Source organism: Panthera uncia, chromosome E3 (genome assembly GCF_023721935.1).
Source record: "Panthera uncia isolate 11264 chromosome E3, Puncia_PCG_1.0, whole genome shotgun sequence".
In the NCBI taxonomy this organism is placed as follows: Eukaryota; Metazoa; Chordata; class Mammalia; order Carnivora; family Felidae; genus Panthera; species Panthera uncia.
In genome coordinates, this window is record NC_064815.1 from 34,837,647 (window position 1) to 34,863,205 (window position 25,559).

General features: G+C 63.9%; 1 protein-coding gene across 5 annotated transcripts; it reads left to right on the forward strand.

Moving 5' to 3' along the window:
* Positions 1-24,581, forward strand: CAPN15 (calpain 15). 5 transcript variants are annotated; one of them, XM_049639082.1, is made up of 13 exons: positions 1-521; positions 9,432-9,727; positions 17,547-19,032; positions 19,792-20,000; positions 20,076-20,259; positions 20,341-20,564; positions 21,269-21,394; positions 21,451-21,618; positions 22,030-22,191; positions 22,277-22,509; positions 22,610-22,776; positions 22,857-23,035; positions 23,181-24,581. In XM_049639082.1, the coding sequence occupies exons 2-13, from the start codon at positions 9,546-9,548 to the stop codon at positions 23,356-23,358; spliced, it is 3,498 nt and encodes a 1,165-aa protein (XP_049495039.1). In that variant the 5' UTR covers positions 1-521; positions 9,432-9,545; the 3' UTR covers positions 23,359-24,581. The 5 variants fall into 5 exon arrangements, 4 of the variants coding, with proteins under 4 accessions (XP_049495039.1, XP_049495040.1, XP_049495041.1 ...); XM_049639083.1 differs by having other exon boundaries at positions 21,466-21,618; XM_049639084.1 differs by having other exon boundaries at positions 23,185-23,278.
* Positions 24,582-25,559: the final 978 nt, after the last annotated feature.

Genomic DNA, 25,559 nt, shown 5'->3' on the forward strand with positions numbered 1-25,559 from the left:
CAGTCCTCTCCTGGAAGGATCCCTTCCATCACTCCGAGCCAGACCCGACCCGCAGCGCCGCCCGTGGCGCGGGTCTTGGCATTCTCCAGCGGTGCTGGCGGGCGGGGAGGCCCGGGAAGTCGGCGGGCCCCTGGACGGAGACGGTCGCAGCGGCTGTTGGCCAACACCCGAGGACTACAGCTCCCGGCCTGCGTCGCGCACCGGCCACCTCCCCGAGCTTCCGTCCTGGCGGTGCCGCGCGGCCCTGTGGGAGCGGTAGTCCGCTCGCGCGATTCACAGCGCCGCGTGCGCCCCGGGCGCGCCGTAGCCGCGGGGCCCCGGCCGGGCGCTACGCTACGGAGGCGGCGTAGGGCGGGCGCCGGACGCGGGCCGGGTCGGGGCCGGGCCGGCCGCGCGGTTGCTCCGCCGCTCAGCGCGGGAGGCCGGCGGCAGAAGTTGTGGGTCGGCCGGCGCCGGCGAGCAGGCCTGGGGCCGCGCCGTCCGGGCCGCGGGGACTGAGGAGGCGTCGCCAGGTTGCGGAGGTGAGTCCGGCCGGGCCGGGCCGGGCTGGGCCGGGGGCGCGGCCTGGACCCCCGCCGGACCCGGGCCCGGCGGGCGGCGCCTTCCGAGCGCTGGCCGGAGCCCGAGCAGGGCTGGGGGCGCCGCCCGGGAGGGGAGCGCGCGCGGACCTGGGTCATCTGGGTCACTGGGAGACCAGCCCCGGGGTGCTGCGGACGCTGGAAGCGGCCTCAGCCCCTGCTGCCCTTGAGTGCCCTTATCTTCCAGGCCTGTCCTGATCCCGCTTGCATTAGGGGATGTGCCCCCTGCTGCCCCCCGCATCCCTGCCCACAGCGCGTCTCCGGGCACTTCCCCGGGGGCGGCGCCCTCCGGCCACCCCACACTTCCTCTTTCTCTTGGTTTGGCTCTCCGGAGACAGGGAAGTTACAGGGGGTGGCCCCTGAGAACGTTTGCCAGGCTGCTGGCCACCCCTTCTCATACTGACCAGTGAACCCTTGTGTGGTCAAGTGGCCCTGACTGGGTGGCTCGGGGGCGCGCGGGGACGGGAGTGGGGGGGAGGGGCGCTTCATGCAGGAGAGTTTGTGACCGGACTGCAGGCGACAGGGCTCCTGGGCCACCAGGCCTGGGAGGGCAGACAGGCCCAGCTGAGCCTGCTCTCCTCCCTGAGCCCCTCGTCGGGCCAGGTCTAGTGGGCTGTGCCATGTCCGTGACCCCCTCCGTCCCCCCAGAGACTGGGCTAGAGCAGGAAGGGGAAGTCACTGCATCCCTCCACTTCTGACTTTCTCAGATGTGAGCAGAGAGTTTCCCTGGTCTGACTCACAGAAAGAGGGCCCCAGACAGTCAGGGGGCCACACTCAGCCTGGCCTCGGGTCGGGCACATCTTACTTTCTGCTCCCAGAAGGAGCACTTCTCTCCCTTCCCTTCCGCCTCTAAAATCTCTCTGAGTTGATTCTGGGCCCACGGGCCGGTGACCTCGTGACCTCCCGAGAGCCAGGTTTAAGCCCTGCTGAGTCCAGGGCTCAGCGATAACACTGCCAGGCTGGCACCTCCGATCTCGGGTCCTGCGTCTTTGCTCTGGGTCCCCTGCCCTTCACCCAGCTCTCCGGGCCCCTGTCCTGGGTGGCTCCCTGGTAAGTCCTGCTTTCAGACGAGCAGACTGAGGCCAAGGGGCCCAGGAGGCTGCACATCCAGGTCTCCAACCCGCGAGGCTGCCTTTGTACGTCCTGGTTCCATGGCCTGTTACATTTGCAGCAGTTGGAAAGAGTATTCTGCCCTGAAATATCCCTCGAAGACCGCAGGTGTCTTTTCTGGACCCACGGTGGGTGAAGAGCCCCAGGGGGTAGCCACCCACAGGCTTGCATTCGTGGCTGTTGGACACAGAGCAGCCTCTGCCTGCCCCCCATCCCATCCCCCCCCCCCCCCCCCGTGTACCTCAGGCACGGGAGGGTGTGGTTAAACAAACTGGTTAGGCTTTTTTTTTTTTTAATTTTTTTTCCAACGTTTTTTATTTATTTTTGGGACAGAGAGAGACAGAGCATGAACGGGGGAGGGGCAGAGAGAGAGGGAGACACAGAATCCGAAGCAGGCTCCAGGCTCTGAGCCATCAGCCCAGAGCCCGACGCGGGGCTCGAACTCACGGACCGCGAGATCGTGACCTGGCTGAAGTCGGACGCTTAACCGACTGCGCCACCCAGGCGCCCCTGGTTAGGCTTTTTGAAGAACCAGGAAGCCTTGGTGACTGGTCACGTGTGTCCATGAATGTCTTGGGTTCCTGCTCTCCCCCGGAGTGTGAGGCTGCAGTGAGAGGCCCACATCAGAGTGGGGACAGGCATGGGGTGCCTTGGGTGGCTTCCTCATCAGATTTTCAAAGCCTGGGCCGGCATCCCAAGCAGGGACACTCCGGCTCCGGGCGTCCGGAACGAGCTCTGGGGTCACTCAGCCCTGGTTCTGCTCTCCCCTCCTACCTGGGCTGCCAACACCTCCTCAGTGCTCCATTCCTCTGGTCCCGCCCTGCACCCCATTACTCAGCACCAGCACCCCGGGAATGTCCCAGAGCAGGACTGTGATCGTGTCTGTTGCCCAATCTCTTGTGCAGAGCTCCTCGGCATGGACTCCGACTCCCCCACCTTCTTCCCTTCCTGCTCTGCCGAGAACACCCAGGAAGCCTGTGCCGGGCTCCGACTCCACCTCTCGGGCCCTGTCCCTGGCTCCTTGTGCGCATGCGGGCCCTTGGTGCTCAGCGGTGTCCCGTCCACACCGAGTAGGTGCTCCCTGAGCTGCTTGCTCCCCAGCTGCTTGCTGGCAGGTAGCTCCAGGCCTCCCAGGGGAGTACAGAATGGCACCCCACAACGTTTTGGGGAATTAACCGTGGCCTTGCTGGCTTCCGCCCTCTGTGAACGAAGGTTGGGCTGCTTCCGTCTCTCAAGCTTAGAGACCTGCCCAGCCACACCCCATCATTCTGTGGGTCCCTGCAGGGTCTGAGTAGGGGCTTGGCAGACAGCTGTGTGAATGCCGCCAGGACAGGGCCGACTGGGTGCAGGGGGCCAGGGGCCGGGGGCTGTGGGAGGACAGAGGGCTGTCCTGGCCCAGCACAGACACCCCAGGAGGGGCCGCTCGGGAAGTCAGTGACTCCGTCCCTTCCACAAGGACTAGTCTGGGTACCAGGGGTGGATTTGCAGGAGATGGGAGTGGGACACATGGTGGCTGTTCCGTGCCCTGTTTCTCTTGCTTCTGCATGCTTTGTCCCCACCTCCCTGGTGGCCAGGCTGAGGGACGTGCCTGGACGGTGCTGTCAGGTAGTCAGGGAGGAGAGCGGGTGGATAGCTGCTGCCCATCGGTGTCACTTGTGTCTGTCCAGAGGAGGCCTTCACTGCAGCCCCTACCCACCCCTGCTGTCACAGCCCGGACCTGAGGCGGAGGGGGTTCGTTCTGGAGCTCCATCTCCCAGCATCCACACTTCTCCAAAACGTTGCCCTTTGCAATTAAATTCACCTTGAACTCCAGGACCGTCTGCCCTGGCCTGATAGTCCCCTCCCTCCACTTAACAGGGAGGTGGTACATTCTGGAACCCTGCCGTTCGGGAACAGTGGCCGCAGGGAGGCCTGAGCTCCTGGGACCTAGGCTGCACGGCTCCCCGACTCCCCGACTCACCTTCTTCCTCCCTTAAAGTGAGCTTCAGGCTAGGTGTCCCCACGGCCCCGTGAAACCTGTGCTGCTGTGAGGCCAGAGGCCACCAGGCCTCCCTAGCCAAGGAAGGCGCCCCAAGTGAGGGGGTACATCTGGTGCTTTTTCTTTCCCTGTAGAACATATCATCTGACATTAAACAATATTGAACCTGTGAACTAAGAAACTGAGACCCTGAGAAGGTCCCTGTTCCTCTGACAACAGCGTTTTGGAATGTGTACGCTTTCTCACGATGCACAGCTGAGGTGGTGTAGGCCTCCACAGACTCAAGGATGCTCAGTGACCCCGCTCCCCTCCGTGCAGGCAGCCCCGAGACCCCCGTGAGTGAGTGCGTCTGTCTGGAGAGGCCCTCCTCTCCTCTCCCCGGTCACTGGCCGCCTGTTTCCCTGTGACGAGCAGAGGTGCTCCATGTGCCCCGGCGCCGGGACCTGACTGACGTGGACAGGTCCAGAAATGCCGACGAGCGTGACCGCCATCCTGTAGTGCCCTCAGGCGGCAGCTCCTGGTCCCGAGGGCAAGGGTTTGGGACAGAGTATGGTTCCTTTCAAGTTCGGTAACGGGAAGTGCTAGGTACCCTTTCGGGGCCCACGACCTTCACCCTGCACCTGGCTCTCTGAGCTCAGCAGGCTGGTGACATCACCTCCCAGGGCACAGTGGCCTGCGAAGCAGGTGGGGGAGACCGGCCTTGTGTTTGCCTAGGGGCAACAGAGGGCTGGTGGAGGAGGCCACAGGGAGGCGGAGTCTGGGCCCTTCTGGCCTGAAGGACCGAGCAGGCCGCCGGTGCCCCTCCCCACCGCGGTCATCCCGTACCAAGGAGCACAGCTGCACACGGTTGCCCCGTCGGTGGGTAGAGTGGCCGGTGGTGCTGGGGTCTGAGTCCAGGTGAATCTCCGTAGCTGGCAAGCTGCTGGCCTGGAGCCCTGCCCGCTTGGGCAGCTTTCTCTGGCAGCCCCTGTCCCCTGAGGACTCAGGGTCTTCAACAGCCCCGTCTGCCACCCTGGCTGGCCCATGGAGTTCAGGGGTCTTGAAGCAGGCAGCAAGGGGCTGGTGAGCCACGCAGCTGTCCTGGAGCCCCTAGCCTTCTCTGGGTGAGGGACAGATGCAGCTTCTAAAGGGACCTAGTCCCTCAGCCACCAACCTTGGAAGCGTTGTCCTGCTCCCTGGCACGTCAGGGTCTAGCACGACAGGGGAATCCATCAATTTGCTGCAATGACAAATAAATACATAAATCAATGTCCCATATTTATGACTGCGCAGGACCCAACTTTTGGCCCCAGTACTCTTTAAAAAATATGTCGAGACAACTCCACGATCGTACTTAAAAATAGAGACCTCTGAGACCCTTTCTGGGCGCCGCCCCTAAAATTGCAAGTGCTTCTTCAGGGATGAGGTGTCCACCAGGCTCCCATCTGGACGTTTTCCTCAGGGAACCGTCCGGACGGCGTACGGCCTAGACAATGAGTGTTGTTCCTCGTCCAGGCCCACGTGCCCAGGGTAGGACAGCCTTCGTGTGACCCTGGCCCGGGGATGAGAGGCAGAGCCTGGACGGAGTGGACTCTGGCTCGTGCTGATAAACCTGGGGGTGGGTGTGCAGGCCCAGGGCCAGAGTCCAGAACCTTCCAGGAAAGGGAGTGCCCTCCGGGTGGATGTACCGCCGGCAAGCCTGCTGTCACGGAGCCTTCCCTCTGCGTGGAGGGTCTGGCACCTGAAGCGCTGGGAGGGCCCCGTCCCAAGGGCCGTGGGTGCGTCTGGGCCACAGGGCTCGTGTGCAGTGCAGGCAACCCCTCGCCCTGCCCAGAGAGAGCTTGGCTCTCGGGGCCACCTTGCATCAGGGCGTGCTGCAGGGAACCCCTACTCGCCTGGTGGTCCAGCCCCGACTCCGGCACCCTGGCGGGATGGCCTTTGAGGGAGAGTGCTGTCCTGTCAGTCCTGGGGTACAGGGAGGTCGAAGTCTGGCTCTCCCCAGGGCGGGTCCGGCCCGATTGCACTCAGGCTGTGGGGGTGCTGAATGACCGGTTTTGTGTCTGCTGGGTGCGATCCTGGGCTTCAGCAGGGTGGCTGCTCCCCCCTGTCCCCCCACCCCTGCCAGCAGGCTGCTCCCCGCCGTGCCCCCTCCGTTCTCCCCCCCAGCAAGCTGCTCCCCCCATGCCTCCCTGTGCCCCCCTCCCCCGTGCCCCCCCAGCAGGCTGCTCCCCCTGTGCCCACCCCCGTGGGCCGGTCCTGGGGCTGACCTCAGGCGGCCTGTCAGGGTTGCTGTGGTTCTCACCCTTATTGTGGGACTGGGAGGTGCGTGTAGACTTGCTCCCTGGGACACCTGGGTGGGGGTGTTGTGGAGCTGGGACACAAAGTTCGCCTTCTCACCCGGGGAGAACTAGCACAGCACGGGGAGCATGTGCAGCGTGGACATAGTCGTGGTGCTGCGTGTTTGGGGAGGGGCTTGGGCGAGGAGTGTGCATACGGAAAGAGGCATCATTAGGCAGCATACAGCTGTGTGGAACCCGGGTCATCGCCACACGGGACTAAGGGACCCAGGAGCACAGGACATAGTGGGCCATAAACACCCCGATTGGCTCCTGGGGCGTGACCCATACTGTGTATTCACCACCCCCCCCCCCAACCGTGGCTTTTACTTGCCCGTAGTCTTCTCGGTTGACAAGTCGCGGTGACCCCTGCGGGGTGGGTGGGCCCTGCTGGGTGTCACCCGGGTGAACTCTCACTTGGCGGAAGCAGCTCACCTGACCCCCGCACCTCAGCACTCCACCCCTACTCTCCCCGCCCTGCGCCCGCCGACGTCTCAGTGCTCACCCTCTCAGAGGGCCCACGGGGGCAGGGGAGGTGGGTGGGCGGACGGAGTAGTCCTCATCCAGCCCTTCTCGTGCTGGTCCCTCTGGGCGGGTCGTGCCCTGCCAGGCGCACGCCTCACCCCCCGCCGGGGGACAGGCCGCTCAGCCCCTGCTGGTCACTGCAGCCCTACCTCCGGGCTTCCATGAGGCCAGATCTAGGCCACTGCCCCGTTTAAATCTAGGGCAGCGGCTCCCGAACAAGGCCGAGGGGGCCCGGGTGGTTTGTCAGGCTGCGGGCAGGGCTTTGCCCTCGGCGCCACGTTGCCAACCGAGCACGCTGCCCTTTGCGCGTCGCGGGAGTCTGGCGCCACCACCGTGTGCGCTCTGGCTTCCCCCCAGAGACGTGATGTTCATCGCGCTTGTCCTAAGGCACGGCAGCGGAAGGGGCGCCCTTCACGCACAGGGTTCGAGTGTTGTCGCTTGCCTGGCCCACGCGGGCACCTGACGGGTGTTTGCTGAATGAGCGAAGATGCAGGAGGTGTGGATGTGTGGCCCGTGTCCACTCTTTCGCCTGGGCGAGGGCTTTGCCCACCCAGCAGGCCCTGCAGGAGAGGAGGGCGGCGTGACGCCCGTCACCTGGGGTCGGGGTGTGCTCTGCCCCACAGGAGGCCCTCCCCTGGGTTTCGTCTTAAGGGGCAGGGCCTGTGGAACAGGGTGTGGAAATGTCCCCGTGCCTGGTTGTTCTGGCGCGGAGCCAGCGTGAGAGTCCGGGACTGACCAGCGTGCCTGGCGGAATTTCCCGCACGTCACCTCGCACAGGTGGCGCTCTCGGGTTAGCACGGGGCTGGTGGCCATTCCCCAGGGGGCCTCACTCTACCAGGGTGCTCCTTCGTGGGGTCTCACTACTCCCAGTGGGGCCCAGACGGAGGATGGGATGCAGGGTGCCGTCCTCCCTGGCGGTCCCAGAGAGGCCCTCTGGAGCCAGCTGCTCTCTGGGGAGCACTTCCCCTTGCAGGGCACCCCTTGTCTTGAGCCCCTGGGGAGAGGGACCCTGTGCTGCCTCTGCCCTCCCAGGAGACGCTGGGCTGCTACCACATAGCCCACCCCAGATGGGGCCTGAAGGGTCCCAGTTCCCCAAAGACATGTCAGGAGGCTGTTGCTCAGGGAGCCACGTGCAGGGCTCCCCGAGCGACCGGGACAGGCCTAAGTGCTCACCGCCCTGCCGCCGAAGACCTGTTCTGGGCCTTACTGAGGAGCCGGTGGGTCCTCGACGGTGCTTCGGTGCTTTGGTGCTTCGGACAGCACGCCCAGCCTGTGCGAGGGCCTTGAGACCTCTTCCTTCCGGGCAGAGTCACATCCCCCTGGGAAGCCTGGGGCCACACCCTCACTCTGCTTGGGGGCTGGTTTCTCCTCAGCTCTGCCTGCCTCGGGTACGTGTGGTGCTGGCACTGACTCAGGGCAGGTGGCACGGTCCACCCCCCACCGGCCCTCTGCTCTCCCGGGGGGGGCACAGGCAGAGAGCTCTTGGTCAGGGACGCCCCAGCCCTGGAGCCAAGCCTGAGCGTCTGCGGTCCCTCCAGTGCATATGGCCCCACCTCAGGCCCCTCTGCCCTGGATTTGGCTGTGAAAGGTGGGTCAGAAATACTCGGGCCCTTCCTAGGAGGGGCTCCCGCGTGGACCGGAGTCCAGGGGGCTGTTCTGATTGTTCGGGGTCTGACTCGAGCTCGTCTCGTCCACACGAAGGGGTGCCATCACAGCGGAGTCCGAGGATCTCGCCTGGAAACGTATCACTAGCTCACACGTGGTTTTACCTCAATGTCACGCCGACGCGGGGACAGTTAGGATGTGTTGGGTTGCATAAGATGCATCTTTCAGAGTCCGCTCATGTGTTTTACCTTCCTCACACGGCTGCCGGGCGACTGGAAAGGGCATCTGTGGCTCGTGCGGCCCCTGTGGGTCGGTGCCCGCAGACATTCCTTCATGGATGGGGCGGGATGGCGTCGGTGTTGCAGGCCACGGGGTCTCTGCCTCCCAGAATCTGCTCTGGCGGTGCCCCGTGGGGAGGCCCGAGTGGTGGGGGCTGGCGCTGCTCTGTCCCACCCACGTCCCCATCCCTCCAAGGCAAGGCTGTGCACAGGACCCGGGTGATCTGGCTGGAGCTCTTATGGGGCAGGGGACCCAAACTTGTCCCGGCCCTGGCCTCCAGAGCCGCGTGTGTGCTGCTGGTCACTCTCGGCTCGGGGAGCCTCTGGCCCCACCCACATACCCTGTCCCCGTGGCCCTCTAGAGCCTGGACGCCCACTGGCCTGCGCTGCACGGAGGCCTCCCCCGGTCCCACCCCAGCCGCCGGCCCCCTGGGGGCTGGGCTCCTTGACCCCAAGCCTCATTGGAACTTGCCTTGTTTGGAACAAGCCTCGAGCTCTCTCCCTCGTCCCATGGGGCGTCAGACGGCCTCCCCTGAGGGCAGGCCGTCTCTGCCAGAGTCCCCTTGTCTTCCTGGGCCCTTGGGGTCCGTCTGGCCTGGGAGGCTCACCCTCAGGAAGGCTCCGCAGAAGCAGGTGGATCGAGTCCGCTTGCCTCTGCCGGGCCACATGGGTCCTTGGTGCCCCCTCCCGAAGGCCGTCCCTCGGGCTGCCCAGCTCCACTGCGCACACTTCCTCGCTCCTCTGCTTTCAGCCTGATGCTCCTCAGGCCTTGTCTCTACAATAAAGCGTGACCCTGTGACTTCTTTCTCCCTGAGGGTGGGGCCTCTGAAGACCAGCGGGACACGTGCCCGACCCCCCCAGGGGCAGGTGATGGGCTGGCTGTGGTCGGTCGTCAGGAGCGGAGCGGGGGCCCTGGCTCCCCGAGGTCGCTTGTGCCCCGGGGAGCCTCCCCAGGCTTTGGGGGTTCATTCCCGTGAGTCATGCTGTTTCTCTTCTTTCTCTTTATTCTCTCTGTGTTTATTTCTGTCGTGTGACTGACCAGCCCGGCCGCCCTGTCTCCGGCGTGGGCGCTGTCCTCCCTCCATGCTCCACCTCACCCGCTGCCGGCCGCGTGTGACCAGGCCCGGGTCTCAGCGCGGCCGCCACCGCGGGGGCCATGGGGAGCTCCGCCTCCTCGCTGGCCACCGAGACCGAGTCGGACCACGGCTTCCCCGGGGGACCGCCTTACCCTGGGCCCCCTGCAGCAGCCGGCTGGTGTAGGAGCGGCCCCGGGGGGCCCGTCTGGGGTGGTGCCCTGGTCACCCGGCGGCACCCGTCCCCGCGTCCCCGGGCCCGAAGGTAAGAGGGTGGGGAGGGGAGGGCCCAGGGGGCGGGAGTGCTGTTGTGTCAGAGTGACCCTTCCTGGGCAGAGGGCGGCGGGGGGTCCTGTTTCTGAGAATCCTCTGGCAAGTCGCTTCCCCCACAAGGCCCGAGACTTGAGAGGCTCTTGGAGAAAATCTGGGGCGCCAGCCCTCCCCCCACACGTGCAGCGTGGGTCTGGGCCTGGCTGGCTGGTGTAGTTGGGACAGGGACTGTGTGGCCTGCTTGCCAGGTACAGGGCTAGCTCTGCTGCTCCTCCTGCCGTGGTGCCCCTGCCCGGGCAGGCCTTCACGTGCCAGCCCAAGCCAGCTGCAGGCACGACCGGGCTCCGCCCAGGTTTCTCCGCCGAGGCCGCCCATTGAGTCACCTGGGTACCCTTCCCCAGGAGTTCTGGGATGACTGGTGGGGAGCAGCCTGGGCGCTGTGCCCACTGCTCAGGTCTCGGTGGGGAATGGGCTCAGATGGCCCACCCCTGACTTTGGCCCATCCTGTGGCCTCGCTGGAGAGGGGACCCTCGTGCTCAGCAGGCACTCAGGGTACCTCCAGCGGTAGCCCCTGCTCTCTTGTGACTCCCGCCAGTGGCGGCACACCTTCCCTCAGGCACCTGCCATGCTGCGTGCGCTTGGCCGTCACTTCCTGTGGACGCAGCTCACTCTGCAGGACAGTCTTCTGGTGTCTGGACCCCAGGCCTGTTCTGGGGTCACCGGCTAGGTGGATAGTAGACAGGGTCCTGACGGATATCCCTTCTGGAATGGCATTGGAGGCCCCTGTAGGGTGCTGGAGAAGTGAGCCCAGCCGGTGGTGGTATCTGGCCGTCTTACCTAAGTTACCCCGGTGGCAGGAGGCACTGGGCCTGGTGGCCCAGTGAGCGACAGGAGGAGTTTCCTCTGTTCCCTCGTCACGGTATTGGTGACGCACGGGTAGACATCTGTGTGTCTCTACTTGCGTGCCCTCAAATTCACCCCCTTGTAAGCGTGCAGCTGCCTGGTTTTGGACGTCCGTAGAGTTGTACGCCCAGGTCTCTGAGCCCCCGGGGACCCTGCCCATTTGCCACCCTTCCCCAAGCAGCCATCCTGCCTCCTGCCTGTAGATTTGCCTTTTCGAGAAATTTCATACCAGTGGAATCGTATAACTTTTGCATCTGGCTTCTGTCACCGAGTGTAACTTCCTCAGGGTCTGTCCACGTGACAGTGGGTGTCAGGGCTTCATTCCTTTTTGTGGCTGAATAATAAATACCCCCTTGTACGGACGGACCCCATTCTGTTGTATCCATTTCTCAGTTAACAGATACTTGGTTGTTTCCACTTGGTTTTCATGGATCGTGTAGCCGTGAGCATTCACGTACAAGCGTTTGTGCGGACACACGTTTTCCTTTCTCTTGGGCGGGGACCCAGGGGTACAGCTGCCGAGGGTCACTGTAAGTTTGCCCGACCTCCTGAGACAGCGCCAGCCTGTGTTCCACAGCGCTGTACCGTTGTGCGTCCCTACCAGTGATGGGGGGGAGGGTTCTAGCTTCTCCCCGCCCTGGCCAACACTTGTGACCATCTGCCTGGTTGAATCCAGACACCCTGGCGGGTGCGGGGCACTACCCCCATGTGGTTTGGTTTGCGTCTTCCTGACTGATGACGTGGGGCATCTCCCCGTGTGACCCGTCTGTCCACACGCTTTTCACAAATTCCCACTTCCTTCCTTCCTTCCTGGGGGTAATTCCTTACTGGGTCCTGGGGCGGGGGCTGGCCGAAAGGAGCAGCAGGCCAGGTGTGGGCCCTGCACGCCACACCCCAGCGTGCTGAGGGACACGTGTGCCCGTCAGACTTTGGATCCTGGTGCGCGCTGCCGAACCGAGTCAAACTCTTTCATTCTGGCCTCCTGCCAGGCTCTTCCCCCGGGCTGGGGCACCGGCGGCTCCTCCTGTTGCCCCCTGCAGCCAGCCAGACCCGGGGCAGTCGCTGTGTGCCCTGGCGAGCAGCAGGCGAAGCAGGAGGAGTTGACAGACGCCCCGACTGCGGATGAGAAACGGCTGGGGGGAGCTGCACCAGGCAGATGGCCGGAAATGGGGCAGGAAGGCAGGTGCCCACGCCCAGCCACCCCTCAGGACCCTTCCCCTCACGCACACCTGGACGCGCGCACACACGCACTGGGCGCTCTGCCAGTCTGGAGGGCGCCGTTCACTGGAGAGCCTCCGTGCCTGGGCACGCTGTCTCCTTGGCCGGGACCGTCCCGTTGCACCGGCTTCCCTGTAACCCACCGCCAGGCCTTGGGAGCTACTCACCTCAATCCATAAGCGGTGGACGAGGGCATCGTCGCCTGCAAGCCCTGGGAACACAGAAATGAGGAGGATGACCCCAGAGGAGGGCACCTAGGCCTGCCTCGAGACCTCGGGTCGGGGGTTCTGTGGTCACGGCCAGTGGGGCATCCGGACCTTTTGGCGTGGCCTGCCCAGGACCCTAACAGCCTCAGGTCTGGCGGCTTCACTGAGGGCCTCGAGTGTGGACACCACTTACCACTCTCAACTGTCTGGGGAGGAAAGGCATCCCCCCAGGGCTGTGCTGCACCCTGCGCTGATGACCCCTAGCGTCCGTGTTCCTGCAAACGTGCGTGTCCTGGGTACTAGGGGGAGCTTACAGTGTGCCCCCAGAGGAACTCCGTAGCCTCCCTTTTGAATTGGAACCGGGTGCCGGCGGCTCCGGAAGACTGAGGGCACGGTGGGCATTTGGAGTGGGGATTTTCTGGACAAGTGCCTCAGTTTCCCATTGACTTGGCCTTCTGTTGTAAGGAGTAACTCAAGTCTTTCCGTGGGCAGCTGGCTCCTCCCAAGACACAACTCAGCCCGTGTCCTGAACTGTGTGGTGTCGTGGCGCTCGGGTGCGCTTTGTGTTGGAGTCTGGCTTGGCTCCGGGTCCCGACGCCGTTGCTTCCTCCCAGGCTGCTTGGGCGCTCTGGCCTCTCTGAGTGTCTTGTGAGCCCTCAGCTCCTACCCGGGCCCTGTGTCACATCGGGGCGACCTGGGGTTCTGGGGTTGTGGAGTTGGAGGTGACCTGAGGGAGGTGAGGGCCAGGGGCCTCTGGTCAGCAGGTCACTGACCTCTGAGCCGCTTCTCAGCCTGCCCAGTGACCCCGAGATGTGGGCTGCAGGGGTCAGTGAGGGAGCACAGCGCCCTCACCACTGCCTGTCCTGGGAACCCCTGTGCCACTGCCGCCATCCCCAGGGCCGCCCCTGCACAGGGCTAAATTTGAGTTTTGGGCACTACTTTGATTTAACCCTTTCTGAACCCCAGACAGAACCTTCCTGGTGTGTTTTGTCCACCACGATGGCTATAAAACCTGCCGCATGCCGCCAGTGTCCCCAGGTGCTGGCCAGGACCAACAGACACCATACCTCAAGTTTACTGGGCCCAGATGGGAGACTGGCCAGCTGGCAGATTAGGAGGGCAAACGGGAATTGGGCCCCCTCCCTCCCCATGCTGTCCTTGCTTAGAGCATCTGGGACCCCCAGAGCCCTGGATCCAAGGGCAGATGTGTCCTAGAACAGGTGTCATCTCCCCTTCCTGCACCGGGGCCAGGGGCTTTTCTTTGGAGACCCCGCTCAGGAGTGGACGGTCTCCAGAGTGTCACATTAGCTCTGGTGGCCCCCGCGACCAAGCCAGGTGAGGTGTGCGGGGTGAGTGACCGTGCCCTGATCCTGGAGCTGGGGTGAAAGCAGCCTAGGACTTAACCCATGCTTGTGTGCGTGTCTCTGGGCACACACTGTGACCCACACCCTGACTGTGGACCCTTCTCTGAGTGGGGAACAGTGTGGGGGAGGGCCCAGTGGTCTCCAGGAAGATTTCTTAGGCTTTTTGTAGCACGGAAGCCAAGGCCAAAGCTCGTGTGCCCCTCTCTGCTGGTGCTGAGTGCCTGTACTGAGCCCAGCCTGGCACCCATTCACCCCACCGCCCGTCTGTCTGCTTGGGCACTGCCATCTGTGGGCAAGGCTGTGTTGGCTCCTGAGCCTCGGCCACACAGGCTGGGAAGGTGGCTTCACAGAGTTTGCCCTGGGCCCTGAGAAACTTTCCTGTTGCTTGGGTTTTTGTTTTGTTTTGTTTTTTTGTGTTTTTTTGAAGAGGCAACTTCTCTTTCTTCCTGAACCAAAAGGTTTTGGCATAAACAGCATCAGAAGCACGGGCTTCATGCCTTGTAAAGAACAATTGATTTTTCCGCCAGGCAGAACAGCTACAATCGGTGAGGAGACTGTGTGTCATGGAGTGTAGACGCCCCCTTGCACCCAGATTAGCCCTTGAGAAGCAGGTCGAAGGGCTCTCTCCGCCCCCAGGCATTGACCCATCTGAGGCGGCAGAGGAGCCGGGAGCACCCCCCCCCCACACACACTGCCCTCCAGCGCCACTAGACCCATACACGCACACGCCACAGCCCAGCCGCTGGGAGGTGCTGTGTCCTCTGTGGCCACTACACCTGGCATCTGGGGCACACGGCCGTGCCTGCAGGCTGCCCCCTCGGGACGAGGGACAGGGGCTCCAGGCAGGGTGCGGTGCACTGTGAGTGTTGCCAGCCCTGCAGCCACCCGTCCTGGGAGGGGCACGGGATCCCTCGGGTCTGGGCACTGCCAGCACTTCGGGATAAGCTGCTGGTGGAAGGGGCTCTCCCCTTTCTCCCGCCTCCTTTGACCTTCAACACCTCCCCCGGGATGCCCCTGGGCTGGGCAGCTCCCCACCACAACCCCACGGGACTGCCAGCTGCGGGTGGGCCTCACCGGGCGTGGCCCCCGCAGCTTGGGCGCGTGCCATGGGAGGGCAGGTTCGCACGGTGCCGTGGGGCCACACAGGGCGGGCCTGCGGTGGTCTGGGTTGGTAGTGGGCAGGTGAGTGGGCAGTGCCCAGCCCCGCAGGATGCAGCCTGCCCCTCCCTTGACCCAGCGGGTGAGCCTGGACCACTGCTAGGCTGCTTTTCGTGGTCAGATGTCTGCCCAGGGTCCCCAGAGAGACCAAAGAAGTAGCTGGGCTGGGGGAGCCAGCCGTTGGCCCTGAGTGGGCATGACCCCCAGTCACTTAGGCCCTCCCCTTGAGTTCTCTTTTTTTTTTTTTTTTTTTTTTTTGAGATGAACTTCATACAATATCGAGTAACCATTTCAGAGCGAATGACCAGTGGCATTTAGTACATTCACACTGTGTGTGCCCAAAACCTCTACCCAGTCCCCGGACTTCATCACCCCGGTGCTCCTGAAGAAGCTGTCCCCAGCCCTTGGGGGCCGCCACACTTCTTACTGCCTCTGGGTCTCCCGTCGTGAAGATTTCCTGTAAATGGACTCCCACAACGTGTGGTCTTCTGTGCTTTTGTGTTTGTTTTCTCTCACTTAGCTCTACGTGTTCACGGTTCATCCACATTGCTGCCTGTGTCGGAATTTCATTCTTTTTTAGGGCCAAATAACAGTGCACAGTTCGTTTACCTGTTTATTCACTGACGGGCCTTTGAGTTGTTTCCATCTTTGACTGTCGTGAATAGATCTGCTCTGAGCATGTGTGTGCGTGCCGGGGTACCAGTTGTCATTTGTGGGGGGTGCACACCCAGGAGAGGAATTGCTGGGTCAGGTGGTAGTTGTCACGTGCTGAGGGCCGCCTCCGCATGCCCGCTGGCGATGCGGCGTCGGGTTCTCTCTTCTCCGGTGCCCGTGGGTCCTTGTTGTCGTCTGCACTGTGGATTCCGGCCAGCCATCATGGTGCCTCTCGGGGGCTTCGGTTTGCCTTTTCCTGGTGGCCGGTGATGTTGAGCATCTTTCCACAGGCTTCCATAGCCACTTGTGTGTCCTCTTTGGAGAAATGTCCGTTCACATCCTTTGACCATTTTTAAAACAGAATTTTTGTTGTTATTCAGTTATAGGAGTTATTTATATTTCCTGGATGCAAAACCCTTGTCAGACACGTTTGCAAATATTCTCTCTCGTTTTATGAGTGATCTTTTCACTTGTCCCGCTGTGTCCTTTGAAGCATGGAAGCTGTTCATTCTAAGTCCGATTTTCCCCTTATTGGCCTGTGCTTTTAGTGTCGTAACTGGCCCATTGTCAAATTCAAGGTCACAGAATTTTCTCTTTGTTTCTTTCTTTATTTTATTTTTTATTTAAGTAGCCATTATGCCCAGTGTGGGGCTCAAACTCACAACCCTGAGATCAAAAGTTGGATGTTCTACTGACTGAGCCAGCCAGGCGCCCTTCAGGGTCCCAAAAATTTACTTGGGTTTTTTTTGTAGGAGTTTTATAGTTCTCACTCCTACATTTAGGTCATTGATCCATTTGGAGTTACTGGTGTGAGGTAAGGGCCCCACTTCATTGTTTAGTGCTTAGATCCTGCTTTCCCAGCACCATTTGTTGAAAAGACTGCCCTCAACCTGAGCGGCCTTGGCACCCTTATCTAAAATCATTTGACGAGGGGTGCTCAGCTGGCTCAATTGGCAGAGCATGTGACCCTTGATCTCAGGGTCGTGAGTTTAAGCCCCACGTTGTGTGTGGAGCCTACTTAAAAAATAAGAAGTTTGACCATATGTGTGAGGGTGTTTTCCAGACTGCTCACTTGTGTCCTGTTGGTCACACAGACCATATGTAGATATATGCTTTGTCCTTGTCTTGAGTTCTTTTGCAAGATTGTTTTGGCTAGTTGAGGGGAGGGGGGTGTCCTTGCAGTTTGATACGAATTTTAGAATCAGGTTTTTCCATTCCTGCAAAAAAGAAAAGAAAAATGGGATTTTGATTGGGCTTGCATTGCATCTGATTTTATCAATCACTTGGGAATTACTGTCATTGTAACCGTATGAAGTCGTACGGTCGAGGGGGTGTCTTTCCATTCCTTCATGTCTTCTGTGATTTCTTTCAGTGACGTTTTGTACTTTTCAAGGTACAAGTCTCTCCTCCTTAGTTAAATGTATCCTTAGATATTTCATTGTTTTGGATGAAGTGGTATTGCTCTCCTAAGCTCTTGCTGGCCTAGAAACCCAGCTGATGCTTGTGTGTCAATCTCGTGCCCTGTAACGTTGCTGAATTCATTTATTAGCTCTGGTGGTTTCTCTTTTTAATGTTTATTTATTTTTAAGAGAGAGAGCACGCACATGAGCGGGGGGGGGGGGGGGGGGGGGGGGGGGGGGGGGGGGGGGGGGGGGGGCAGGTGGCAGAGGGTCCCAAACAGTGTGAGGCAAGATCGGAGCTGAAGGTACGGAGCTGAAGTCGGTCACTCAACCAACTCAACCACCCAGGCGCCCCAACTCTAGTATATTTTTTGTGGATTCTTGGGATTTCTAGAGGTAGTGTTACTTCTTCCTTTCCAGTTGGATGCCTCTTACCTCTTTTTCCTGCCTAACTGCTCTGGTTGAGACTCGAGTACAATGCTGACCAGCAGTGCTGAGCCCCTGGTCTTGGGAGGAAAGCACTCAGTGTGTCACCTCTGGGTATGATGTTCGCTGTAGATTTTTGAGGATGCCCTTTTTCCCGTCCAGGAAGTTCACTCATACTCTCTCCTGGAACTGGCTAAAGACTACCTGCCTCCCCAGCAGAGCGCCGTGGCCACTAGGGCAGCATGTCTTGACCCCATTGCTCTGTTCCCACAGGTCTGCCCCTCCAGAAGGGGTCTGAGGACAGACCTGTGAGGTCCCTTGGAGGCCTTGAGGGCTCCTGACTCCTCAGAATCCTCGAGCCCCTCGTAGGGTGCGCTCTTGGGGCCGATGTCTGTTACGGCCCAGAAGGACACAGACCCTGCGGCTCAACCCCTTTGTCCCAGGTGGACACTCGGGCCTGCACTGATCAGGACCTTCCCTTGCAGCCACACGCACTCTCCTGGGTCCATGGCCGCGATTGGGGAGTGGTCCTGTGCGCGCTGCACCTTCCTGAACCCAGCCGGGCAGCGCCAGTGCTCCATCTGTGAGGCCCCCCGGCACAAGCCTGACCTCGACCACATCCTCCGGCTCAGCGTGGAGGAGCAGAAATGGCCCTGCGCCCGCTGCACATTCCGGAACTTCCTGGGCAAGGAGACCTGCGAGGTGTGCGGCTTTGCCCCAGAGCCTGTGCCTGGCACGTCCCTGCTGCCCATCATCAATGGGGTCCTGGCGGAGCCCAGGGGCAGCTGCAAGGAGGAAGCCGGCCCCGTGCGGACGGTGGGGCTGGCGGCCTCAGAGCCAGCTCGGGGGCGGCCCGAGGAGGAGGAGGAGGAGGAGGAGGAGGAGGAGGAAGAGGAGTTAGAGGAGGAGGAGCAGGAGAGGGCAGCAGAGCCTGGGAGTGGCTGGGCCTGCCAGCGATGCACACTGCACAACACGCCCGTGGCCAGCTCCTGCTCGGCCTGCGGAGGCCCCCGGAAACTCTCGCTGCCCAGAATCCCTCCCGAGGCCCTGGTGGTCCCCGAAATCGTGGCCCCCGCCGGCTTCCACGTCATACCTGCCCCACCCCAGCCCGGGGAAGGCGCCGAAGCTGACCCTCCCTCTGCCACCGACCAGGAGCCCCCCCGGGCGCCGTCCTTCAGTCCTTTCTCGCCCACCCTGCAGAACAACCCTGTGCCTCGCAGCCGCCGCGAGGTTCCCCCCCAGCTGCAGCCACTGGTGCCTGAGGCCACCCAGCCCTCACCCACTGCCGGCTCCAAGGGGCCCCCCCAGGGCCCAGGGCGGACCGCAGCCGGGGCCTCCCGCTTGGCAGAGCTGCTGTCAAGCAAAAGGCTGAGCATGCTGGAGGAGGAGGCCACTGAGGGTGGCCCTGCGCCGCACCGGTGTGGCTCCTGCTCTGTGCCCGGCCCCGCGAGTCCTGCCCGCTGCGAGGCCTGCGGTGTTGTGCCGGGCAGCGACGTCATTGACCTGGCTGGAGACACTGTGCGCTACAAGCCAGCCAGCCCCTCCAGCCCCGACTTCACCACCTGGTCATGCGCCAAGTGCACGCTTCGGAACCCCACGGCAGCCCCCAGATGCACCGCGTGCGGCTGCTCCAAGCTGCATGGCTTCCAGGAGCACGGCGAGCTCGCCACCCGCTGCCCCGACTGCAGCGCCGAGAAGTCCGGTCCCTGCTCAGCCCACAAGGCCAGCTGCCCGGTCCTCGTGGGGCCGCCCGAGCGCCCAGGCCAGTGGGCCTGCCCTGCCTGCACTCTGCTCAACACACCCAGGGCCAAGCACTGTGCCGCCTGTCACACGCCCCAGCTCCTCGTGGCCCAGCGCCGGGGCGTCGCGCCCCTGAGGCGCAGGGAGAGCATGCACGTGGAGAAGCGGCGGCAGACCGATGAGGGCGAGGCCAAGGCCCTCTGGGAAAACATCGTGGCCTTCTGCCGGGAGGTGAGCGCCCTGCTGATGGTGGCCCCGCTCCGGGTCTGGCACTCTGCTTCCACAGACCTCTCCTCTTTGTGGGCACCCCGCCCCCCCCCCCCCCGCCCCGTCCCCCGACCAAGGTGTCTGCGCCTTCTGTCCTTTCTGGGTGGTCCTTCTCTGGCCGGAGGGACAGCACCAGCACTCTTTTCCCCAAGCTCTGTGCACCAGCCTGCTCTCCCACCCCTTGCCCTTTGATCCTGTCTACGCATGAGGGTCTATACTCCTGACCCTTCTCAGCTGTGATCTCCTGTAGATGGTGAAGCCAAGGGGAGGTGGGGACACAGGTGCAGGCTTCTTGCCACAGGCAGGCCTGGTGCCTCCTCCAGCCAGGGAGACCCTGCGGAAACTCGGGGTTGGGACACTTCCTCACTCTCTTCTGCCCTTGTAGCTGTGGGGGTCCTGAGTCCAGGGGAGCATTGCCCCCCCCCCCCCCGTCACTTGGAGGGACTGTCTGTCCCCCCCTCAGGTTGCTGCCCCCATCACTGCCAGCAGCCCACCCTGACGGCCTGTCTGGCGGTTTGTGCCCTGGCTTCCCCATCCCAGGTTCTCCGCACCCCCATGCCTGCCATCCCTGTAACTTCCAGGCTGGGGATGTGCAGTGTCCCCCGTGTCCACATGGCGTGGTGTGGCTCACACAAAGCCTTGGCCAGGACCTCCAGATCGGTCAGGGTGCTGGCTCTGGCCTCAGCCAGGAGGAGACTGAGTGTGAGGCCATGGCCCTTGCAGAACAGTGTGAACTTCGTGGATGACAGCTTCCCCCCTGGGCCCAAGTCTGTGGGCTTCCCCGCGGGTGACAGCGTCCAGCAGCGTGTGCGGCAGTGGCTGCGGCCCCACGAGATCAACTGCTCCGTCTCCAGGGACCACAACGCCTCGTGGTCCGTGTTCCACACTCTCCGGCCCTCGGACATCCTGCAGGGGCTGCTGGGGAACTGCTGGTGAGCGGGGCGCCCACGGGGGGCTGGGCAGCGGACGGCCCAGTGTGCTCACAGCAAGGCCCTGGTTCCGTACAGGTTCCTGAGCGCTCTGGCCGTGCTGGCCGAGCGGCCTGACCTGGTCGAGCGGGTGATGGTCACACGCAGCCTGTGTGCAGAGGGCGCCTACCAGGTGCGGCTCTGCAAGGACGGCACGTGGACGACAGTGCTGGTGGACGACATGCTACCCTGCGACGAGGCCGGCTTCCTCCTCTTCTCCCAGGTGGCGGGATGGGGGGGCCTGGGGCGGGCATCATGGGTCTCGGCGGGCGCCAGGCCTCTCGACTCCAGCCCCTCCCTGTAGGCTCAGCGGAAGCAGCTGTGGGTGGCGCTCATCGAGAAGGCGCTGGCCAAGCTGCACGGCTCCTACTTCGCCCTCCAGGCGGGGCGCGCCATCGAAGGCCTGGCCACGCTCACCGGTGCCCCCTGTGAGAGCCTGGCGCTGCAGGTCAGCTCCACTAACCCCCGCGAGGAGCCCGTTGACACTGACCTCATCTGGGCCAAAATGCTGAGTTCTAAGGAGGCTGGGTAAGAGGGGCGGGCGCTGTGGCGGTCAGCGGCGTTGGGAGGAGAGGCGAGACAAGGGGACGGCCAGGCCGGGGCCTGGAGCGGTGGGAGAACCGGGGCACGCGCCCTCTGGCCCGCACCCTGCATCTCAAGTTCGCCAGCATCTCTTACGGCAGGCAGGATGCTTGCCCATTGGCCTGACCTGGAAGGCCTCATCCTGAGTTGGGCCTCTGGTGACTGCCAGGGCCCACTCAGAGCCGCATGGAGAGAGAGCCCCACGGAGGCACCTGGTGGGAGTGGGGCTTGCCTTCTAAGACCTGGCACGCGCTGGCCAGGGTGTCTGTGGGAAGGGCTCAGAACCTTAGGCCTGGGAGAGACGGCTTATGAGTGCCAAGACCTTGTGCTCTCGGCTGATAGTGGGCAGTATTGCTGCCCTCCGAGAGCCACAGCCCGGAGCCGGCAGGACCAGCCAGCCTCAGGAGGCTTGTGGGGACTGGAGCCCAAGGCCTCTGAGCTCCTGGACCACAGCGGAGGGGGCTGGGCCAGCAATTTCCCGAGTCCCCTGTGTCTCATGAGGGTCCCACAGGCAGGACCCCCCCTCCCCCCACCCCTGCTACCTTCCGCTCTCCTCCTATCCCCCCCCCACCCCCTGGGGGGCAGGGCCAGCAGTCGCTGAGGCTGCTTACTAAGGGCCCCCAGTCGCTGAGGCTGCTCTGCCCGTGCAGGTTCCTCATGGGTGCCTCCTGTGGTGGGGGTAACATGAAGGTGGACGATGCCACGTACGAGAGCCTGGGCCTGCGTCCCCGCCACGCCTACTCCATTCTAGATGTCCGGGACGTCCAGGGCTCCAGGTAGGGGCCGGGTGGATGTGTGGTGGAGGCGGTGGGGGCACGGCCATGGCCCTCAGCCCTGTGGTCCGCAGGCTCCTGCGTCTCCGGAACCCGTGGGGCCGCTTCTCCTGGAACGGCAGCTGGTCAGATGAGTGGCCGCACTGGCCAGGGCACCTGCGCAGCGAGCTCATGCCACATGGGAGCAGCGAAGGCGTCTTCTGGATGGAGTACAGCGACTTCATCAGGTACCCAGACGCTGCAGGCAGGCCCCATGGCAGCCCCTGTGCTTCAGCCACCTTCACCTTGGCTCACCTGATCTCTCTGCCCCAGTTGACCCATCGTGTGGTGCCCTGCCCTGGGGACCCCACCTGCCCTTCCCGACAGCTTGAGCGGGGGGGGGGGGGGGGGGGCCTTCCAGAATCCAGCTCAGCACAGAATCAGTGAGGGAGGGGCTTGTATTGCCAGGGCTGGGCCTCCTCCTCCTCCTCCCCGCTTCATGATGCTCAGGGCTGGGGACCCCTGGTGGTGTCCAGGGGCAACAGGCCCGGACCAGGGCTTCCCCACCCTGGTCCCAGGAGATGCCCTGGGGCAGGGAGTGGAGAGGGTGCAGAAGTGCCTGCACCCGAGCGCAGCGGGGCTGTCCTCTCACTGCCCAGGTACTTCGACTCCGTGGACATCTGCAAGGTGCACTCGGACTGGCAGGAGGCGCGTGTGCAGGGCTGCTTCCCCAGCTCTGCCAGCGGGCCCGTGGGGGTGACTGCTCTCACGGTGCTGGAGCGCGCGTCCCTGGAGTTTGCCCTCTTCCAGGAGGGCAGCAGGTGGGCGGGGCCCTGGGCTGGCGGTGGGCGGGGCCGGAGGTGGGCGGGGCGACTCCCCTGACCGCAGCCCCACCTCTGGCCGCAGGCGCGCCGACTCGGGGGACAGCCACTTGCTGGACCTGTGCGTGTTGGTGTTCCGCGCGTCCTTCGGCAGCGGTGGCCGCCTGAGCCTGGGCCGCCTGCTGGCCCACAGCAAGCGCGCGGTCAAGAAGTTTGTCAACTGCGACGTGATGCTGGAGCCCGGCGAGTACGCTGTGGTGTGCTGTGCCTTCAACCACTGGAGCCCCGCCGCACCGGGACCCCCAGCCGGCTCGCAGGGTAAGCCCCACCCCGCCGCCCCCCCCCCGCAGGGAGGGCCGCGCTGTGCCCCCCCCCCCCCGCCTCCCCCACTCACGCCCCCAACTCCCGCCCCCCACAGCCTCCAGCCCCTCGGCGGGAGTCCCGCGCTGCGCCCCGCAGCCGCCCGGCCACGTGCTGGCCGTGTACAGCTCCAGGCTGGTCATGGTGGAGCCCGTGGAGGCCCAGCCGACCACGCTGGCCGACGCCATCATTCTGCTCACGGAGAGCCGGGGCGAGCGGCACGAGGTGGGCCGGCGGGCGGGGTCCTGGGTGGGGGGAGGAGGGGAGGCCCGGTCCCAGCCCACTCTGTGCTGTCTGGTGTCCAGGGACGCGAGGGCATGACCTGCTACTACCTGACGCACGGCTGGGCAGGGCTCATCGTGGTGGTGGAGAACCGGCATCCCAAGTCCTACTTGCACGTGCAGTGTGACTGCTCCGACAGCTTCAACGTGGTGTCCACGCGCGGCAGCCTGCGCACCCAGGACAGCGTGCCCCCCCTGCACAGGTGGGCACCGCCCGGGCCCCGGCTGCTTCCTCGACGCCCGCCCCCCGCCCCCCCCCCCTCCCCTCCCCTCGCCGCCCCCCCCCCCCCGGGGGGCCCCGCCCCCCCCCCCCCCCCCCCCCCCATCCTCACCGGCCCCCTCCCCCAGGCAGGTCCTGGTGATCCTGTCCCAGCTGGAGGGCAACGCAGGCTTCTCCATCACCCACCGCCTGGCACACCGCAAAGCCGCCCAGGCTTTCCTCAGTGACTGGACGGCCTCCAGGGGCACCCACAGCCCCCCTCTCACGCCGGAAGTCGCTGGCCTGCATGGCCCCCGGCCTCTGTGACCACCCCACCTTCCCAGCCCCCACGTGCACTTTATGAGGGAGACCCCCACAGAGGCCGCTTGAACCAGAATCTCAGGACCCCGCCCAGGGAGCCACTAGCTGCAGTAGCTTCCCCTAGGCCTTCCTCCCTGCCCCTTCCTCCTGCCCAGGGCCTCCCAGCTACCAAGCAGAATACCTCGAACCTGCCTCTGGCACACGGGGCCTGTGCGCCGGCCCCCCTGACCGGCCACCTCCAGGTCGGGTTCAGACTGCCAGGGCCAAACCAAGGTGAGGCTTCTCTTCCCTGGGGGCCTGGGGCCTCCTGCCTGGGTGAGGCAGCCAGGGGCCCTGTTCCTAGAACCAGATCTGGGCAGGTCAGAAGCCAGGACCCCAGGGTGAGAGCAGGGATCGCTCCCGTGTAGGGGTCGGAGACTGGGACTCCAGGCTGAGCAGGGACCACCACCTTCTGTGGGGGTGAGGACAGGGACCACCCCTCATGGGACATGCGATCAGGAGCCTTCTCGCCTCAGCTTACCCCCAGAGCACACTTCCCTGCCCTCCAGCCCCCACAAGGCAAGCAGGGGTCCTTGGGAGTCCCAGCAGTGTGTCCCGGGAGGCAGGTGCCTGGCGACCGTGGGCTCAGGGCCAGGGATGGGGAAGGTCCCAGCTGCCCCTCTGGCGACACTATGCAATTCCTGGAGCGCCTGCCAGGATCGAAGCCATGCCCCGGGGGCTGGAGGTCAGAGCCTCCCGGTCAGGGTCCAGCCAGGCCCAGGTCCCGCCCTGCTGTTTGGTGTCCGCATCCCTGGCAGGCTCCCTGTCTAGGCACATGTAGGGCCCGGCGGCCCCTCCCTGCTCCTCCCCCACCTCAGAAGCCCAGGGAGCTGAGCCGCCACTTGGCCACCCGGCCGTCCTCCCTTGAGGTTGCTGTCAGGCCAGAGAGCTGCAGTTGCCCGCAGACATCTGAGGCCAGCTTCCTGGGGGCCCCACCCGGCCTCGGTGTCCTGCAGCTCCCAGTCAGCGGGCAGCCCTGGGGGCCTTTTACACCTGGAGAAACACCGGGAGGCAGTCCACTCCCCTTTTACTCTGAGCTGTGAATATTTTTAACCCTGTATATATGGCCAGCTCTTCTGACACAGAGACTATTTTACCAATTGTCAGTCCCCATCCCTGTAGGATGGCTCTCCATGGGTGTTTCCAGACTCAGGCTCCAACGGACCAAATAAAAATGTTTTGTTTTGTAACGACGCCTGCTCGTCTGTCTGCTGCCCCTGCCAGGGTCCCTGGCCTCTCCCCTCCCTGTGCAGGCAGGGCTGTGCCGAGGGGCACCAGCCTGCCCGGTGGCAGCACCTCACTTGAGGGGGGCTTGCCAGCTGCCTGCACGTCGGAAGGGCTGGGGCTGGGGGTCCGGGCAGGGCAGAGGCTGGGGGCAGACCTTGGGGCTGCCGCGGTCAGCAGGCGGATCCCACGCATACAGCACACCCTGCCACGGTCAGCAGACCGGTCCCCACGCACACAGGACGGTACTTTTCCCTGTGGAATCTGCTTCCAGGGGTCCCGTCTGAACCCGTCAGGCTCGTTAGGCGGGAGCAGATGGAGTGAGGGGCTGCAGCGGGAGAAAAGTTTCCGTCTGGGACGGCAGCTGTCCTGCTCCTGCTCGGCCCCAGCCAGCCCACGTCCCCTCCTGCCCATCCTGGGAGGCCCCATCCCCGTGTCTCAGGTGGCGGGCCAAGGCGGGCGTGCCGAGTGGCTCACCGGGCTGCAGTTTGCACAGCGGGGGCCGCCCCCCCCCCACACACACACCCAGAGGCTGCGGTGGGGGGGGGGGGGGGCTGCACAGGCCGGTGCTCGGGCGGGTGTAAGAGGCCTGTCACAGGCCAGCCTATCGAATGTGAAAGCAATTAAAGCCACCAGCAGTGTTCGCTCCGGGCGGGCCTCGGGCAGCGGGGCAGCTGCCACAACACATCTCACGGGCGCCCTGCTCCACCGCGGCTGCGCCGGCCACGCTGGGCCTCGTCCTGCGGGGCGGGGGCCCAGGCGCGTCCACCTTGAGTTGGCACGGGGCTGGCCCTGCCACCCCTGGGGTGTCCCAGCATCCTGGGCCACGTCCCTCCCTGGGACAACCCAGGAAGCAAGACGTGAGGACAGCGGGCTCCTGACGACATCCTTGGGTCCTGCCAGGCCGCAGTCTCCACACGAGGCTGGAGTGGGGGGGGGGGGGG